Source organism: Zosterops lateralis (genome assembly GCF_965231275.1).
Source record: "Zosterops lateralis genome assembly, chromosome: 17".
Lineage (NCBI taxonomy): Eukaryota > Metazoa > Chordata > Aves > Passeriformes > Zosteropidae > Zosterops > Zosterops lateralis.
In genome coordinates this window covers 4,746,467-4,765,095 of record NC_139777.1, presented here as the reverse complement: position 1 = coordinate 4,765,095, position 18,629 = coordinate 4,746,467, and the positions used below count along the sequence as shown (strand labels likewise).

At 56.1% G+C, this 18,629-nt stretch overlaps 1 protein-coding gene across 1 annotated transcript in view; it reads right to left on the bottom strand.

Annotated features, from left to right (window-relative positions):
* The window catches only part of MYO18B (myosin XVIIIB), a gene marked incomplete at its 5' end in the record, with an annotated part of 56,414 nt that overhangs the window by 34,017 nt on the left and 3,768 nt on the right, over positions 1-18,629 (bottom strand). Inside the window, 17 exons of the mRNA XM_083874185.1 lie at positions 867-1,010; positions 1,239-1,367; positions 2,729-2,794; positions 4,461-4,570; positions 5,035-5,227; positions 5,907-6,090; positions 7,304-7,463; positions 7,584-7,731; positions 8,081-8,161; positions 8,831-9,023; positions 9,263-9,353; positions 10,106-10,270; positions 13,832-13,976; positions 15,195-15,258; positions 15,699-15,799; positions 16,774-16,916; positions 18,138-18,336. Of these exons, the coding sequence (XP_083730311.1) occupies positions 867-1,010; positions 1,239-1,367; positions 2,729-2,794; positions 4,461-4,570; positions 5,035-5,227; positions 5,907-6,090; positions 7,304-7,463; positions 7,584-7,731; positions 8,081-8,161; positions 8,831-9,023; positions 9,263-9,353; positions 10,106-10,270; positions 13,832-13,976; positions 15,195-15,258; positions 15,699-15,799; positions 16,774-16,916; positions 18,138-18,336 (2,316 nt within the window). The remainder of the gene's footprint in view (positions 1-866; positions 1,011-1,238; positions 1,368-2,728; positions 2,795-4,460; positions 4,571-5,034; positions 5,228-5,906; positions 6,091-7,303; positions 7,464-7,583; positions 7,732-8,080; positions 8,162-8,830; positions 9,024-9,262; positions 9,354-10,105; positions 10,271-13,831; positions 13,977-15,194; positions 15,259-15,698; positions 15,800-16,773; positions 16,917-18,137; positions 18,337-18,629) is intronic.

Genomic DNA, 18,629 nt, shown 5'->3' with positions numbered 1-18,629 from the left:
GCATGTTTTATGAGAGAGCAGCAAACCTCAAAAGCCTGGGATGAACAGCCAGGGGCCTGGATCATGCTCAGGGAGGGTCCCAGGGCCCTGGCAGGTATCAGAGCACGGTGCAAAGGCACAGTGTTGGCAGCAGGAGCTGCTCCATGCAGCCTTGTCCCACTTTGATATCCAACACTGAGCAGGGGCAGAACGTGCAGAGTTGTGATAAAAACAAAGGTTAACAGATGATGGGGGTTGATGGATCCCAGGTGGGTTTGGAGACAAAAACAGAGGCTTGGGCAGCTTTTATTTCATCTGAGCCAGCCTGAAAACATTCTGTTAAAACCTCACTAAGGCGAGAGGAGGAGCAGGACTCCAGGGAAGATGGACTAGGAATTTAGTACAGGTCTCAGAGGGTGCAGAGGGGTGAAAGGAGCCCCTCCTGGGACAAAAAATGTCCATCAGCATCTCCAATTACCCAGGGTAGCACAGGTGAATGCCAGCACAGCACAGGGGACAGTAGAGATGGAGTCCCCTCTGTCACAGGTGTGTTTGAATGCTCATCTTCCAGCACCTCATAGGCTGACAAGCCCATCCCCAGGGGCTTGGCTGAGGGTGCACAGCCCCTGGAGCTTGCAGAGGGCACCAGGAGGGCAGTGGGTTTTGACTGTGGGGACACAGTCAGTGTTTGCTCACAGTCAGTGTTCTCCCTCCACAGCTCTGCAGAATGTGTGACACCGGGCTAAGAACAGATGGCAACTTCTGGATGGTGAGAAAAACATCTTTCCCTGGGCAGAAGTGACTTCCATATTGACCAATCCATGAGGCAGATCCCCTAAAGCACCCTGACCTGTCCTGTCCTGTCCCACCCACCCCTTGGCACTCACCTCCTTAGCACGGAGCTGCTCCTCGGCGACGTTAACGCTGAGCAGGGGCCTCACGTGGCTCAGCAGCTGCCACCAGGGCCAGTGCCTGACTGTCTGGAACACCACCACGTTCTTCTGGATGCAGCGGACGGCGAGACGCTGGATCTGTGGGGACACAGCAGCAGTGACCCTCACCCAGCTGGGAAGGACCAGGCTGGAGAGGGAAGGGTGGCAGAGGAGCTCAGGGATGGCAGCACAGCATCTCACGGCTGCAGGGAAAAGCTGGTACCCTTCACAAGAGCCCAAAAGAGCTGTGATTTGGGTGCTGTGGGACATATCCCAGCAGCACTGACCTGGGTGGGCTCAGGAATCCCCAACACACAGGATGGGTACCTTCAATCTCTTGAACTTCTGGCGGCTGAGGAAGCCCTTGCAGGCAGCCTGGAGCAGAGTCATCTTCTGAGTTATCAGCTTGTCCCGCTGCTTCTCCAGCCTGGAGATGACCCCTGGCTTCAGGAACACCTGGCAGCAAGAAACAGGTCAGGGCTGAAACCTCTCCCTCCTCCTGCTTGACAGAGGCATCACAAGGAGCAGTTCCTCAAAATTTTCCCGTGGGATGCTGCCCTTTCCCTCCACTGTGGGGAGGGAGGGAGGGAGGGATGGATGGATGGATGGATGGATGGATGGATGGATGGATGGATGGATGGATGGATGGACGGACGGACGGAGGGATGGACGGAGGGATGGATGGATGGATGGATGGATGGATGGATGGATGGACAAATGGATGGACAAATGGATGGACAAATGGACGGATACCTCCACCGACAGTGGATTCTGACAGGTGACACACAGATGCACACAGGTAACAGCAATGATGTGTTACAACAGCAAAACCAAAATAAACCACATTGTTTTCTTTCTCTGAACTGGTCAGAAACGCCTCAGAAATGACACAGATTTGCTGATGTCACCAAACCCAGGCTGGTATCGATCTCTGAGTGTCTGAAGTGTCTCTGTGTCACTGCTGGGAGAAGCTCTTGGAATCCAGGGTCAGGAGCTCCCAATCATTTGCACAGCTCAGCTTTAATAACCCCTGAGTGACACGGGCAAGGCCGGGGCTGTGCTGAGCGAGCTGCATTTTAACGATGAGCTAAATTGAATCGAAGCACAATCCCAAGGAAAGTGGCTCTCCAGAGCTGATGCCATGATTGCTCCACCACCCATTCGATTGCCTCATTAACGTTTGAATTAACTCCCCAACCCTGCAAGTTTCGCGGCTGGTACAAAATCAATGCTCAAAGCCACGGCAAAGAGAACTCGCCCCTAACGAAATGTGACCGGGGCTGCCACCGTGCTATTGATTAAGAACAAGGGTTCCAGAGAGGAGATAATTACAAACTGCACAGTGCAGGATAAAAGAAAGTCATTTTGCTCCACAGAACCGTTCCATGAATGCTTTCTTTACAAACTCCGGAGCTGAAGGCAACCAGGCTCGTGAAATTAATTTTTTTCTTTGCGACCATCACATTGAAGTTCAAATGTTGGTTGCTGCGACAGTTCCTGCTCTGCAGCAAACCCACGAGCTGCCCAAGCCTCCTTCAATCCCAGGAGACATCAATGGTAATTAGGAACTTAAATACCATCAGGGGCTGGCTGGATTTTGGTAATTAGGTACAGGATTTACCCTGGGTACTGCTTTCAGATGAGAATTAGGAGCCTTTTGCTCTGACATTTAGCCAGTCTCAGTTTCCCAGCCCACATGAGCAGTGGAGGAGAGCCTTTCTCCCCACTTTGGGGAGCTTTGGGCTGCTGGGGAGCCTGGCATGGGGCTGTGCCCACACACACCAGAGCAACGGGGAAGCAGGGCACAGTCGTGGTACCTGGGTACGTCCTATGGCAACGCTCTTCTTCTCCAGATCCAGCGCCTGGAACAGCTCCTCGATAGCCTATGGAGAAGGGACAGATCATGGACTGCTCAGGAAACACCCACACCCTGCTATGAGCTGCTGAAATGGGGTGCAGAGACCCCCAGTCCTCATGGGCACCCAGCAAGGGTTCATCCAGCTCTGCCCTCCTCTCCTCCTCCCCTTGCCAAAGCCCAGTCCCAAGTCCCAGTGCAAGGACTTTCCTCCCCCGAGGTTTTCAGCAAGATGAGTAGAAATCTGGAGCTGCAGGCAAGATTTTCCTCCTTTTGCTGGTCCTTTTTTTCCTCCTTTTGCTGCCACTCCTGGTCTGGCAGAGCCTTGGGGCAAGGACAGGAGGTGACACAGGGGACAGTGCCTGTCCCAGCACCATCCAACTGCACTCGGTGCTCCCCTCCTGCCCACCTCACCAACAGCTCGTCCCATGGAGCCACAATCAGGGGGAAGGGCTGAGTTCTCCCCTGAGCCACCAGCACAGCACAGAACTCCTGGAGGATTCGAGCAGGAGATTATCCCAAGGAGAAGCCTGAACTCAATTACACCAAGCTTTGGACCAGAACATGAACATAACAGGCAGCAACTCCAGCCATTCCCCTGGGAGAGCCACGCTGTCTGGATGGATGATTTGAAAGCCCCAGGGCTACAGAAATTGTAACAAAAGTCCTCTCCTAATACCTCACTCCACACAACATCATCTGGCAGCCTCACACAGCTCCTCCCCAAAGGACAAACCCACAGAAGGAATATTGCACCATGCACCCAGGAGCAGCAGAATTGCACCCCTGGCCTCACCAGCGGCCTTGCAAAGAGGGGATGGAGCACACCAGGGAATGAGGATATGAATCACAGAACCTGAAACACTGTGCCAGGGTGAGGAAGCACCAGTGCTGTGGCTGTGCGTGTTCTGGTGGCACTGCTGGGACCAGGACTGGTGTGGGGCTGTGCAGGACAGTCCCATCCCACAGGGACATCAAGCACAGGGCCAGCTCTCACTGCACTGTCCCCTCACAGCTGACAAGCCTCTCTCCTGCTCCAGCAGCTGGGTTAATGCCATGTCCTGGGAAGCATTTCCCAGCTAACAAACCCTGGTGGCAGCAAGCTCCAGGGAGGATGGGATTTTCCAAATCCCCTGCTTACACGCTGCTGACAAGGCACCCTCTGCCTCCGACAGCATTTCATAGCAATATTGACCTTTCCCAATTGTCAGGCTTGTCTTATTAAATCCCGAGGTCTTAACTGCCTTTGCACATGCTGGCTGCAGTTTGCACAACACAGCACGTGCCCAGCTTTAATTCAGCTCCTCTCAGCTCTTGGTGGTTCATCTATAGCCTTATTCCAGGCATGGCTTTGAGCTGGTTTTGCTACAAATTTACTAGGAAACAAATAAAACTGGCACATGTCCAGATTCCTTCCTGAGCTCTTTTGGCTTTCAGCATTATGGGGTGAGGTGAGGTGAGGAGTCACCCCAGGGCTGCAGGTGATGCCCAGTGCTGAGGAGATTCCACAACCCTTGCCCTCTTGGGTGCCTGGGAATGTTTCCTGGCTTGTCCTCAGTCCCAGGTTTTGGGGGAGCCAGGGAGAGGATGCCCACATCCCTCCCTCAGTTCATGCCCTGTCCTGCTGGAATAGCTCTGGCATTGCCACAGCCCCACTGGGGGTCTCAGCTCGTGCCCCCCAGCCCAGCACACACCTTGCTCTCATTTGGCACCTCGTAGGCAGAGTTGTGCTTCTTCATCACCTCCGGAGCCAGCACCTGGAAGCGCCTGCGGAACTGCGTGAGGAGCAGCCGGTCCGAGTACCCTGGGGGCACACAGGGGGGTTGGGGGCTGCACCAGGGCACTGGCACGCTGGGGAGGGACCTGCTGGGACATCCTGTGCACAGGAAAGGCCACGCAGGGGGTGGAGGGGACATGAGAGAGAAAAGCCCTGCAGTGAGGGCAGGGAGAGGGCACCCAGATGAGCTGGAGGAGGCCAGATGCCACCCCAGCACTTCGTGTCACACAGGACATGCCCCTGGACCTCCTGCACAGCTCCCTCTCCCCATGGGATGGGCTGTGGTTGTGCCTGATGCATGGATGCTCCAAGGGGAGCCTTGCTGGAGCTCAGGCATGAGGGAGGCTCAGAACTCCTGCAAGAAGCAGGAATAAAAACTGAGAACTTCTGAACAGGGAATTTCTGAAGGAGGGGATTCCTTGCCTGCTGGAAAGGCTGGAAGGGCTGAGCCAGGGGCAGGTGGGACAGGCATGGGCAGGGTCTGGACGTACCAACACGGTGCAGGCGCAGAGCATCCAGCAGCTGGGTCCCCTCCAGCTGTGTCCTCAGGGCCACCACATCCAGCTGTGGGGCTGCATCTGGTGGCGCTGGGGGCCGAGGGACCGGCCCTTCCTGGCCCATCCCTGGCAGGAGGCAGTGGACAAAGTGCAGCTGGGCCCGTCGGAGGAGGTTGGTGAGGGCATCCTGGAGGGAGCACAGGTCAGTGGGGACAGAGGGGACAAAGGGTCAGCAAGTGCTGGTGGTGGGAGATGCTCCCTGTGCACCTGCAGGGTGTCTGGGCAGGTGAAGGAGCTGGGAACAGCATCAGTCAGAGGGGTGAGCAAAGGTAGTGAGCAGGACTCTTCCTCCTAAATTGTTAAAGTTTCCAGAAAATTTAGCAGGATTCGTAGAAACATGGAATTTTCTGGATTGGAAGGACTAAAGATCATGGTGGTTGAGGGATGTTGGGGAGGGGTTTTGCCGGGGACAGGCAAGACCCCAAAACCAGCAGAGCCTGAGCCTCATCTCCTCGAGAGAGTTTGGACCCTTAATTAGGTGTGAGAGCAGCAGGAGCCTGGCACATGCCCAGCGCCGAGGGCTGGTTACTGTCTGAGCACTTAAGAGGATTAAAGCAGCGAGGTGCTCTGTAATCTGTGTGTGATCTGTGCGCTGATCTGTGCTCGATCTGAGCCTGATCTCTTTGCCCGGGGGGCTCTCCCTGAGTGACAGCAGCGCTGGACAGGCCAGTGCAGCACCCCAGGTGGCCACAGCCCCAATGGGCACAGGCAGGAGGTCACTGCTGGGGGCTGTAGGGTAAAGGGAGCGTGTCCAAGGCAAGGTCCCAGCTCTGTGCCACAACCCCCCCGACTCTCAGAGCACTCACCGCCTGCAGCTTGATCTGGGCGCACACAGACCTCTTCCTGATGGCGGCAAAGCTGCTGGCGAAGGTTTTCCTCAGGCAGGCGTTGCGGTGCAGGGCGGCCTGGGAGCGCCCCTCCAGCCCGGCCAGGGCGCGGCAGGACAGCGGAGCCCCCGCCCGAGGCTGCACCAGCTCCCGGACCGCGGCTCTGCCGGGACACACACGGCCCCATCGCTTTCCCAGCTGCTTCCACACCCAGAGCCCCAAATTTCAAGCTGGTGCTGCTCTGAGTGCACCAAGAGGCCGGGACACCCCCACCCGCTCCATCCTCTCTGGTCTGAGCACAGAGCTGTTCACTGCTGTTAAAGCTTCCCTGGGTTGAAGCCCAAACCAAATGAGGCAGGAGTGTGCGAGCAGAAGGTTAAAATCCCCCTGTGTGCGCAGACACCTGCAGCACTGCAGTTCCCTTTCAATTCCAATTTAGTTTACAAGGCTGCTCAAAGCAGTGGGAAAAGCCGGGCTGCTGGTGAAGCCTCACAGCTCTGACTTGTGCTGGACCCCCACGGGCAGGGACAACTCCCACCAGTCCAGGTTGCTCCAAACCCTGTTCCAACCTGGCTTTGGACCCTTCCAGGGATGGGATAGCCACAGATTCTCTGTGCCAGGACCTCACCACTCCCCAGACAAGAAAGTCTCCCCAATTTCCCACCCAACGCTGCCCTCTGGCAGTGGGAAACCACTCCCCCCTTGTTCACACTAGGGAAGCCAATCTGTCTCTGGAACTGGGGCAGGTTTGCAGCTCAGGGCAGGGTGTCCTGGGTTGCAGTGTAGGATGTACACGAAGTATTTATTCTATCACCATCTTCATGAACTTTTGAAACTAGGTGGGGCAGTGTTTTCCCAAGCCCCTGCCTCTTCTGCTAATGGCCTTTGGGGTGTCTTCTGTTAATGGCCCATCAACGCCTGGCCCATGACTCACAGGTAACTCCCTCCAGGAGCTCTCTCTGTTTAATGGGCCATCAAGGACCCACTTCACACTCCTCATCCCACTGTGAGATGCTCTGCCCAGGGGGAGGAGCCAAGCATTCCCACCTGGATATAAGCTGGTATGTGGGACAGTGCAAGCAGCCCTGACCCACTGGATTCCCAGAGGAGCAGAGCTCCCAGACCTTTCTACAGGATCACTGCTTCAGGAAGAGCCCCTCACCTGGACTGCTTCCACCACCCTGCTCAGGTTGTATTCTGACTCTGTCAGTGGTCCTTTGTGTTATCGCATTTATTTTATTTTTACCTTTTTACCTTTTTTCTTATTAAATTATATTTCTGACTTGGAGCCTCTCACTCTTTTTGCTTTCAAACCACGACACAGGGGCACCCCCAAACCCCCTCCCACGGGCACTGTGGCACCTCCTGGCACTTACAGCGTGGAATTCTGCAGCACCTGGATGGCGTTCTGGGCCGAGAGGTTGAACTTGGCCTTGCTGACCCAGCCCGTGAGGTCGTAGCGCACGGGGGCCGTGCCCAGCTGGTGGCAGATCTCGAAGTGCAGGGTCTGCTCACACCTGCGCAGGTGCCCCTCACCTGTGGCCGGGACAGCACCCCAGGACCAGCCCGGAGAAAAGCCCAGTGAGGGGTTTAATCATCCAAATCTCCCAAATTCCCAAAGCCGGATGGTGATGCCAGAGGCTGAGCCCAACTCACCCTCCTGGTCTGGTCCCCTGGTGGCGAAGTAGGAGCAGAGGCGCTCGAAGGCTGTGCCATCCCCGGAGCCTGGAATCAGCACTTCCTCGTCCAGGATCCACAGCAGCCCCCGGCGAGCGGCCCCGGGGCTGCCCGGGAGCACCTGCGGCTGCCGAGGGACACCAGGGCTGCAGTCACAGCCACGCCAGCCTGCTCTGCTCCCTCCTTCCTGCTCCCACTGCCCAGCAGACCCTCCCAACCTTATCCTGTCCTGGACATCACCCTGAGCCCTCAGCAGCATCCCAGAGGAGCCCAGCACTCCAGGCTGGAAGAGGTGATGGAGGGCAGAGCTTGGTCAGGGGGGGTCTTTATATTTTAAAAACCCAAAAATGTGTTGGTGGTTGCTGTGCCCCTCCCCTGCAACACCCTCAGGTTGCTTTGGGATGCTCCAGAGGGTCCCACTCTGCCTCTGGAGCCCTCAGTGCTTGGAGCAGCAGGATGCAGAGGGGACAGGGTACCTGGGGGCAGCTGAGGTCGATGATGGACAGCGTGGCCAGTGGAGAGCGCTCTGGAAGATCAAAAGACACCTCAACATTTTCCTGGAAAACATAATTTAAAAGCTTGTTTCAGTCGTGGGGTGGCATCTGGAAGTCTTCATCAGTAGAGAAGGGCACATCTATCCTTACTCCACGATGTGTGTGTTAAACCATAGGAATTCAGCTGTTTTCCCAGGGCTAGAGGCATTATGGTGACTCCTTCAAGCCTATAATAAGTTCATCTCCGCCTGTAGGTTTCTCAGCAGCTTATTTCTGCAATAATTTATCTTTTTCCTTTCTATTCTCTATTATTCATCAACTGAAGAAAAGGCCAGCTGTGCCAACAGAAGAGCACAAAGTCTCCTGAGCTGGAGCAAGCACATAATAGAATTCCAGAATGGTTTGGGTTGGGAGGGACCTTAAAATCATCTCGTTCCAATCCCCCTGCCATGGCAGCTTCCACAAAGATGCCAAGAGAGCATCAGAAATATGAAAGCCAAATGGTGATGCCAGAGGAAATAGCCAAGAGGATCCAGAACTGAGGCAGGGGGTGATGAAAGAGGCAGCTCAAGCTTCCTGCTCCACACAGACCCCCCACCCAGTTCTGCTGCAGCCCTCCCAGTAAAGCTCCTGAGTTATTCACTCACACCACAGCAGGACACGGGGACACCTGGGGACAAAGGCAGCCCCATTCCCAGGTGCTGGGAGCTGCTCCCAGCCCCTGCTCCTCACCTCTCTGTACCTCTCCATCTCCCTGAGGAAGGTTTTCTCATAGAAGAGCCCCTGCAGCCTCTCCTGGACGTAGTTGTGGCACAGCTCCTCGAAGGTGGCCGCGCGCTCGCTCCGCTGCTGCCGCGGGCTCTGGAAGCCAGGGGTGTCCACCACGGCAATGGAGGCCATGGAGAGGTGCTGGGAGGAGAACGACCTGGGAAGAGCCACACAAAGCACCAGGATTTACCCACAGGCAGCAGAGTGGTGCCAGCTGGGCTCCTCGAGGTGCTGGCACCACAGCTCAGGACGCAGGAGTCCCATGTGGCAGCGCCATCCCCACATTAAGGTTTTCACACTGCTGCCTGTTTTTCCAGCAGGAACCAGTCACCTTCTCCATGCCCCTGGAGAAGGGGCTGCCTCCCCCAGCCCCAGTGCCCAGCAGCTCTTTGGTACCTGTTGATGAGTGAGACCATGGCAGCAAAGAGCTCCTCGTAGAGCCCCGAGGCCATTCCCTCCACACACTCCACTCCTGTCATCTTGGGCCCTGGCACAGGGAAGAGCAGGCAAGGTTATTTTCAGCTAAGTTCTGCCCACTCCGAGCTGAGATGGGATCCTGGATTCTCCTGGATTGCAGGAGAATCCACACAGCTCCACAGCATCCTCCCTGCACGTTCCCTCGCCTGCCTTCAGCTCCTCTCCTGCCTCAGGTGGATTTAAGGAACACAGCTATTGCCATCTAAAAGGTCAATTCCTCAGGTTCTTGCTTTTATCAGGATAACTTGCAGGGCCCAGCTAGAATTCTGCTGCTGAGCATCAAGGTTGGAAAAGACCTCCAAGATCACCAAGTCCAACCTTTAAGGAGTGTGGGAAGGCTGACCTGAAATCCAGGCAATATCTCACCCTCCCACCTCACACATGCTGGATGTGCCTCCATCAGTTAGGTCCACACTATAATTAAAGGTTTGTGGTGGCTCAGCAGCACAATCCCTGATCCAGATCTCCCTGCAGGACACAGGTGCTCAGAGCACAGCACCAGTGCAGCTCCACTTGTGGAGTTTTGGGATTTCCCCTGTTTTTCCAGGCAGAGCTCTCACAGCCACATCACTTCTCTGAATTCACCTGATTTCGTGTGTCCCTAAGGAGGGTCAGGCGGGGGCAGCTGCAGAGCTGAGGGAAGCGATGTGACACAGCAGAGTCCGTGATTTTATTCATATTAACAGATCTAACTGGTTCTCACAGCCTCACCATCCCCTCTCCCCCAAAGACAAAGGGAAAAGGGATGGAGCATCCCGGTACCTGGCGGGCTCTCCTCTGCTTGGGGCCGGCCCCGCGCTGTCACCTGTGCCAGGATGTGCTTCAGGTGGTGCTTGAAGACGGCAGTGCCCAGCTCCTCCACGTCGCAGCCCAGCACCTCGGCAGCGCGGCTGGCGCTCTCGAACCTCAGGAACTGCTTCCTGCCAACTGGGGAGGGGCACGGGGGGCTCAGCCAGGGCCAGCTCTGCCTCAGCATCACCAGAACGCTCTTACACCCCCCCTCCCCTTGTGCATCCCCAAAGTCAAAATGGTCCAACCAGGTGAACCGTATGACCGTATGATATCAGTGTTTCAGCAGAGCAGAGCAGATGTGCCAATGGGAACTGATGGGATTAGGAATGAATCCCTCGAAATCCGGGATCACCTTTCAGGGTCCCAGCAGTGTTTGCTGTCCCTGCAGCCGGGAGCTGCGGTTCCTCCCCAGGGCAGACATCACTCACATCCGGTGATAACGATTCCAGTTTAATGATTACAATCAATAGGGGAGTAATCTGCAGGATTAATCCTTTGACAAATCCAGGGCAGAAAGGTTCCAGGCAGCACAGCTCAGGAACACAACAGGGTGAGCACAAATGGGAGCAGCCAAAGTCACCCAGAGACCTCAGGGTGGCACTTTTGGGTGGTGGATGAGGAGCTTGGGGGGCTTGCAGCTAAAATGGGGCCTTAAAACACAGCTGGGGGCTGGTGGCAGGGGAGAGGGTGTGGGATGGAGAGCGAGAGGTGGCCCCATCCTGGGAAGCTCCATGGGGAGCCCACTCCAGGCCAAGGGGATGTACAAAGCAGAGCTCAAGGGCTGGGGGTGCTTCACAGCACACCCATGACAGTCAATCCCCTTCTCCCTTCCCCTTTGATCCTTTCCCAGTGTTTTCTATGCTGACTGAAGGACTCCAACATCAAGGGCTGTGCTGGAGCAGGCAGAAGAATTGCCTCAACACTCCAGGCTTTGATTTATTCTGTTTTCACTTGTTCTTGTCTGAGCTGGCTGGACAGATGCTGATTCCTGTCAGACACAAAAGCTCTGCCTGCCAGGGAGTTGGAGGGGCTGGAAGGCCTGCACAGACCTGGCTGGCATCCCACACTGCTCCAGCATCCCACACTGCCCATTCCAGCATCCCTGGCACAAACAAGAGGGTCCACTCAGCCCTGGCATCCCCCAGGCACCATTTTACCCTCCATAAGCTATAACCAGCAACAGCTCCACATGGCTCTCCTGAGTGTGATGTGACCATGGAAAATTTGCTGACTTTAACATCTGAAGGGAATTACTTTGGCCCAGGTAAATATTTAAGAGAAGCAGAAGGAAAACACAGGGTCAGCGCTGGCAGGGACAGCTCAGCCTCTCTTGCTACAGCCCCAGCCCATTTCCAAATTGCTCATTGCCCAATTTCCTGAGTTCCCAGGACATGATGCCACATGGGTGTTCTGTGCAGGACTCCCTGGGCCACAGCAGCCCCCATGTACCAGCAGGTCAAACACTCACTCTGAGCTATTGCTGCTGGTCTCACTGACCCCAAAACCCTCCCTGGCTGTCTCAGTGCTCCTGTCCCTCCTGCTGCCCTGGTGCCCCTGACCTCTGCAGGGTTTGGAGTAGCTCAGAGTCCTCCACCTGAGCAGCAGGTTCCAGCCCTCCTGCCCTGTGGTTTTCCTCCATCCAAAGGAGTTCAGGAGGTCAGATTTGCAGCAGCCTCGCTGTGCCAGAGGGTTTGGAGTGACTCCTGACCACAGCTGACTCCTGACACACCTGTGGCAGCACCAGGAGGGCTGGAACAGCAGCCACCTCCATTACAGGTGTGTGATGGAAAGCCCACAGGGAGCTGGGAGCCACACAATGCTTCATTCTGATACCAGCCAGCAAAAAGGGCAGCGTGAGAGCGAGCTGAACGTCACCCCTGCCGCGCCCCAAACCTCCCTTCCGCTTACAGGGGCAGCAAATAAATTAAAACAGGGGATTTTCTGCAGCCCACAAAGGGACTGGAGCACTCGGGTGGATGGTGCCCGGGGTGCCCCGCTGGCCTCTGGCTGCCAGGCTGCTTTGCTAATAAAAGAGCTGCTCTAATACGTTTCAAAGGCAGCGGGAAGGGCTGACACCGGGATGGAGCAGAATGAGCTTTTGAAATTCAATCTTTTATTCTCAGCGGTTTTTTTTTTTTGTAGCTGCGAATGCGTTTTCCACCCCCAGCCAGGGAGAGGTGGTGCTGTTCTCTCCTGGTTTATTCCTGCACAAACCGAACGGGTGAGGAGAGAAGGGGGAGAGGTGCCTTTAGCCCACACCGGGGCGCGTTTAACGCGTGCCGGGGCCGTGGTTGTGGATGGGGATGGAGGAGGCACCTGGCTGAGCTCCTGAATGCCCTGGAAAAGCAGTGCCGAGGCTCCCTTCGGGGAGATTTCAAGGAGAGGATTTGGAATACACAACATCAAAGGGCATGAAAGGGGAAGGGAAGAGATGGCTATCGGGAGACAGGTTTAACCACATTAAAAGAGTCGTCGCCCCCACTGAGACTTTTGCTCCATCCGGCTTTGATCCATTTTTTATCCATATTTCCTTTCATTTCTCCCCTTTTGTTGACACACGGCGGGGGAATCAATACCAGAGTGAGCGACACTGAGACATGCTCTGCTTGTTAATCCCACACCAGAGTGTGCTTGGAGCTGCAGCCCTGCCTGCATCCACTACTCCCATTCCTGCTCCTGCTCAAAGAATGGAGCAGGATTCGTTGGATTCAGCATTTGATTCCCTCCCAGACAGATTTATAGAGGGCTGAGGACAGAATGTGCTGGAAGTCTGAGCGAAGAAAAACTCTCTGTGACCATCCCTCCACCTGTCCTTGAGCTGGGCACTCCACAAATGAGACACGTCTCCAAAATCTGTTCTCCTAAAAACTCAAAGGGCAGGAGGACTTTCAAATTTTTTGGCCAAGAGCCTTCTGACACTCATCAGCCTAAGAGCACAGGGTCATCTATAAAAGCTGGAAGGGCATTAAGGTAGATGGAGATGAGGAAAGAGAACACCAGAAAGAAGGAGAAAAGAGAACTCACTGTAAGTCATGACAGCATCTATCCTTTTAAAATAATTAATAAATGATTAATGGCATAAATTACCATAAGATGTGTTATGACATGTTGCAGAGACATTTATAAATGTCTGTGGCTTAGTTTATGGCAGCCTTTATGCAGCCCTCACAAATTGAAGTGTGTAAATCAATGTGGCTGCCTCTAAAATGGGTTAGTGAACGTCCTAAAATAATTTGTAAGGGATAAGGCAATTCCTGCTCGCCCGTATTAACAAAGTCTCTATAAACACAATCTTCACCCAGACTCAGCCCATTATAATTCAGTTACTGTGGTAGACACTCAAGAGATTATGAAATTAGTGCTACCTGAAGCTGTCCCTTCATGGTGTCACTGGGGAGAATGTGCCAACAAATAAGTCACCCACCCCAGTCTTTCCTAAGGAGGTGACACCCAGCAGCCCCTGCCCCTGTCCACGTGTGGCAAGGACAGACCTGCTCCAGGATGGGAATGCATCCCACTGGGCAGGACACCAGCATCCCACATCCCACCACGGAGGAAGAGCAAGGAAGAACTTGGAGCCACCACAAACACAGCAGCCTCGGGATGAGCATCATCCCTGCACACCCCCAGACACTGATCCCTGCCAGGACACACTCCAAGCACAGAGACAAGGTGTGAGGGAAGGGTTCCCCTTACCTTTGCAGGCTCCAGCAGCTCCCAGGTGGTAGATTCCAGCCAGGATGCGCCACACGGCCGCCTGCTCCTCTGGGGTGATGCCCAGCATGCCCATGGCAGCCCGGAGCTGGGAGAAGGCCACTGAGGCTCTCTGCTTGTCCTCAGGCTGCAGGGGGACAGAGCCAGGGGATGTCACTTCCCACAGAAGGGAGAGTGAAACCATCAGGACAGCAAGGAAACACAGCAAGGCACCCTCAGGAAATTTGGAGCGAGTGGAGAAGCCACTGGCAGGTTCCTCAGGTGTTAGGACAAGCTGGGTATATCACCTTGTCAAACAGGGACGTGTAACTCCCCTTCATGAGTGTCTGCAGAGCAGCAGCTGGGGATGGATGTTTTGTATCATGGAATCATAGAGTGGTTTGGGTTGGAAGGGATCTTAAAGCTCATGGCAGGGACACCTTCCACAGCCCATGTTGCCCATCCAGTCCTGTGCCCTCACTCCTCACCAAACACACCAGAGCAGCTCCCAGCCACCAGCAGGACCTCACCTGCCACCTCCCACCATGGACACCCCCTCCTGCAGTCCCTGAGCTGGGGCTGCTCTGTGGGACCAGGAGCCACCAGCTCCAGCAGGCACCATCCCACCTTGGGACCAGGGAAACCTCTCCATGCTGGGATGGCAAATCCCCAGAAATCAGAGCTGTGAAAGGAGGGCAAAACTCCACTTCTGAACCCGTCTGCTGCATCAGCAGCATGAGGACCTCGCTGTGCCCTCCCCAGAGCTGCTGCTCCAGCAGCTGATTCCTTTGGCTGCTGAACTGGGGCAGGAGCTCCCTAACAAAGATGGAATATTGGATTTATCAATAGATGATGTCACTGCAAATTGCTGCGATTCATCCCAGCGCTTTGGCTCCTGGACAGTCTGCTGGGGCTCTGCAGACAGCTCAGACTAATGAGGGGCTGGGGGTAGGAATCAGCTGTGAAGCTTTAACCCCTAAAATTCACATTCTGTGCTACCCAAAGGATTCTCTTGTCCCTGGGAGTTGCTGCTGCAGGGAAACATCAGGGATTAGTGACCCTGGAGCAGCAGGAGCTGATCTCAAGGTGGCTGTGGCATGTGCAAAACCCAAGCAGACATCCCAGGCAGGGCAGCCCCAGTCCCAGCAGCTCCCCTGTGGCTGTCAGAGGGGTGCTGGGGGGGACTGTTTGGGCAGACCCTTCCTCACATCCCAACATTCCCTCCCTCCCCTCCAGACTCCCAGTACAGTGGCATCATCACAAGTCACCCAGGAACCAGGGACTCCAAGCCATCCTCTAACTGCAGCATGCCCTGCAGCATCCCACTCCAGCTGGGCACAGGACTCCAGCATTTCCCTCTCCCTACCTTTGTGAACGGTTTGATCCCAAAGGAATTGCTCTCAGCCACCTGGTGCAGGTGCAGCATCGTCCTGGGTGTAGTCACAAAAAATGAGAGTCAAGCTCCCTCCTTTGCCTGCCCTCAGCACCCCCAGCCACCTTTACAGCACCACCTGAGGGACCTGGATGGGACAGGCCACCACAGCTCTGCCCCACACAGGGACATGAGCTGGTGCACCAGGAGCCTTCTCCTGGGGACACACCCTGGGGGGAGCTGCAGTGAGAGGGAAAGGGATCTCTGTCTCATTTATCACCCCAATTTCAGCTTTAGTGGAGGGGTAAAATAGCACCAGGAAATGCCCTGATTTCGTAGAAAATCTCTGTATGTGCAGAAAGATCCCTGTGGCCCCATTAATGTAATTGTTTTCACAATCTCTTATCGGGGGTCTAAAACCCCATTGATGGAGGGAATTTGGGTATAAAGGAGGGGGAATCCCAGGACAGCCCGGGGCTGTTGGAGCCTCACACCCACCTCTCTGCCACATCCAGCCCAGCCAGCAGCAGTGGGAAGACGTTGAAGCTGCTCTCTCCTTCGGGCTGCTGGGCAACACGGGCCCTCTCCAGCAGCAAGGTCTGGGGAGGGAAAAGGGGACAGGGAGATGGGGAGGGAAAAGGGGACAGGGAGATGGGGAGGGAAAAGGGGACAGGGAGATGGGGAGATGATCCTGGGAGCTGCCAAGGAGGGGCTGGATTTCTCCTTGCAGGGACTCAGCTGGGTTTAGGGGCTGCTCCTCCCACCCAGGGCTGTGCAAGCAAGAGCTGAATCACCATCCAGGCATCAAGGGGTAACACTTCAGTGCATGAAAGCAACACCCACGGTCCCTCTGAGCTTCCAGAGGTCTGGGTAGTGTTATGGCCCCAGCAAAGACGCTGCAGGATTGGGCTAAGTCATTGCCTGGGCTCAAGAGAAGCCCAGCTCAGCTCCAGCCTTGCCAAAGGTGTTCAGTGCCAGCACTGAGTCTGCAGAGCTGGGGATCCCCAGCCCAGACTATCCCACGGACACACCAGGGTGGTACTAATGGGGACATTCCCACTCCTGCACAAGGACAGCTCCACCAGCTCCCCGTGGGTGCCCAGGGCAGAGCAGGGGCAGCAGTGGGAAGCCCTGGTGCTCCCCAAGAGCAGACAAGGCTTCAGCCCTCTCCTCCCTTAGACAAGGCCCAGAGACACGGGCAGCTCTGATTAAAGAGCCTTTGATAAGAGCCCTGACAGTGATAAAAGCCCTCTGAGGCTCATCCCCAGGCGGCCGTGAGGTGCTGCTAATGAAACGCTGAATTATGTATTTCCTCATCAACATTTGATCCCAGCACTGCTCCCAGCTCCCTGCCAGGAATGGGGGCAGGCTGGGGGACCCTGCCATGCTGCTGACAGGGCTTCTGCTCAGGGGCCATTTACGTTTAGGAGGAGCAGGGAGCAGAGCAGGGAGTGGAGCATCGCTCCTCATGCCTGGCTTGGCTGGGAAGGGCAGCACAGGGCTGGCTCATCCTCACCCCAAGGACCCCCATTTTCAGCCACAGCCCTCCCATCTCTCAGCAGGTGACAGGTACCTGGAGGTGAGCAGCAGTGACCTGGCCAGTGGCACTGAAATCCAGCGACAGGACCATGGAGAAGCGCGTGGAGCTGCTGCTGTGGCCCGTGGTCACTGAGCCAAAGGCTCCCAGCACTGTGAACATTGCCTGGATCTTCTCCACTGCAAAAGCACCGCCAGAGCCTTCTGAGCCACCCTGCAGCTTTGGAGGAGGTGTCTCCTCCTGACTAAACTCTGCCTGCTCCTCCTGGGGTGTGTCCCAGCACTGGGGGACTGGCGGGGAGTGGGGTCAGTGTCCCACACTGGGTGTACACTGACAGGAAGGGGACATGCCAGCCTGTCCAGTCTGTTCCAGGCTGTCCCTCAGCCCTTCGAAAGAGCACGGTGTACCCAAGAGACTCTGAAATCCAACCCTGCCCTCTGAAGCCACTGCCTGCCGAGCAGCCCTTCCTCCCGCGTCACCAGTAACTCGAGCAGGTGGGAAAGTGCTGCCCCGAGCATCAGAGTCATTCGAGTAATTCCCTCCCTGCTGCTCACGCTGGGTGTTTATCAAAGCAGCAAATCTGTTGAGTCTGGGGCGGGGACTCGCGGCCACACCGGCTGCTTAGGAGCCACCCCAGGGGACACAAATCAGGCCGGGATTTGTGTGTCTGTGCACCCCCAGCCTGCACAGGCTCCGTGCATCCACTGCCACCCCTGCCCATACCTGTGACCCCACCTGTGCCTGTGACCCCACTGTACCTTTGACCCCACCCGTACCTGTGACCCCTCCCATACCTGTGACCCCCACCCATACCTGTGACCCCGCCCATACCTGTGACCCTGCCTGTACCTGTGACCCCACCTGTACCTGTGACCCCCCATACCTGTGACCCCTCCCATACCTGTGACCCCGCCCACGCCTGTGACCCCACCCATACCTGTAACCCCTCCCTTACCTGTGACTCTGCCTGTACCTGTGACCCCGCCCATACCTGTGACCCCCTCATACCTGTGACCCCCTCATACCTGTGACCCCCCCTGTACCTGTGACCTTGCCCACACCTGTGACCCCACTCATACCTGTGACCCCGCCCATACCTGTGACCCCCACCCATACCTGTGACCCTGCCTGTACCTGTGACCCCCCATACCTGTGACCCCACCCATACCTGTGACCCCTCCCATACCTGTGACCCCGCCCACGCCTGTGACCCCACCCATACCTGTGACCCCTCCCATACCTGTAACCCCACCCATACCTGTGACCCTGCCTGTGCCTGTGACCCCACTGTACCTTTGACCCCACCCGTACCTGTGACCCCTCCCATACCTGTGACCCCACCCACACCTGTGACCCCCACCCATACCTGTGACCCCTCCCATACCTGTGACCCCCCATACCTGTGACTCTGCCGTCCAGGCTGCCCGCTGTGCCCACCAGGTACTCCAGAGCGCTCTGGCAGCACCGGGTCCTGCCGGCCCCGCTGTGCCCCAGGGGGATGATGGCCTGGTCCTGCCTCTGCATCAGCAGGTTCCTGTAGGCTCTGTGTGCCAGCGAGCAGATGTGTGGGGGAAGGTTGTCCCGCTTCCCCCTGGGGACCTGCGGGCAGGGAGAGTGATAGAGGACATCTCAAACAGGCTTCTCGTGGAGAAAATCCTGATATTCACGCTCAGGGTGATGATTTCTCCCCAGGGTGCAGAGCCTCCTGAGAGTGAGTCCTCAGAGCACCCACAGCCCCAAGACCAAGCACCCGCAGAGCATTCCTGGCCATCAGTATCTTCGGAGCATCCCCCTCCCAAAACATCCCCGGTCCCGAGTGTCCCCACAGCATCCTAAGTCTCCAACATCCCCAGAGTATTCCCAGTCCCAAATATCCCCAGAGTATCCCTGGT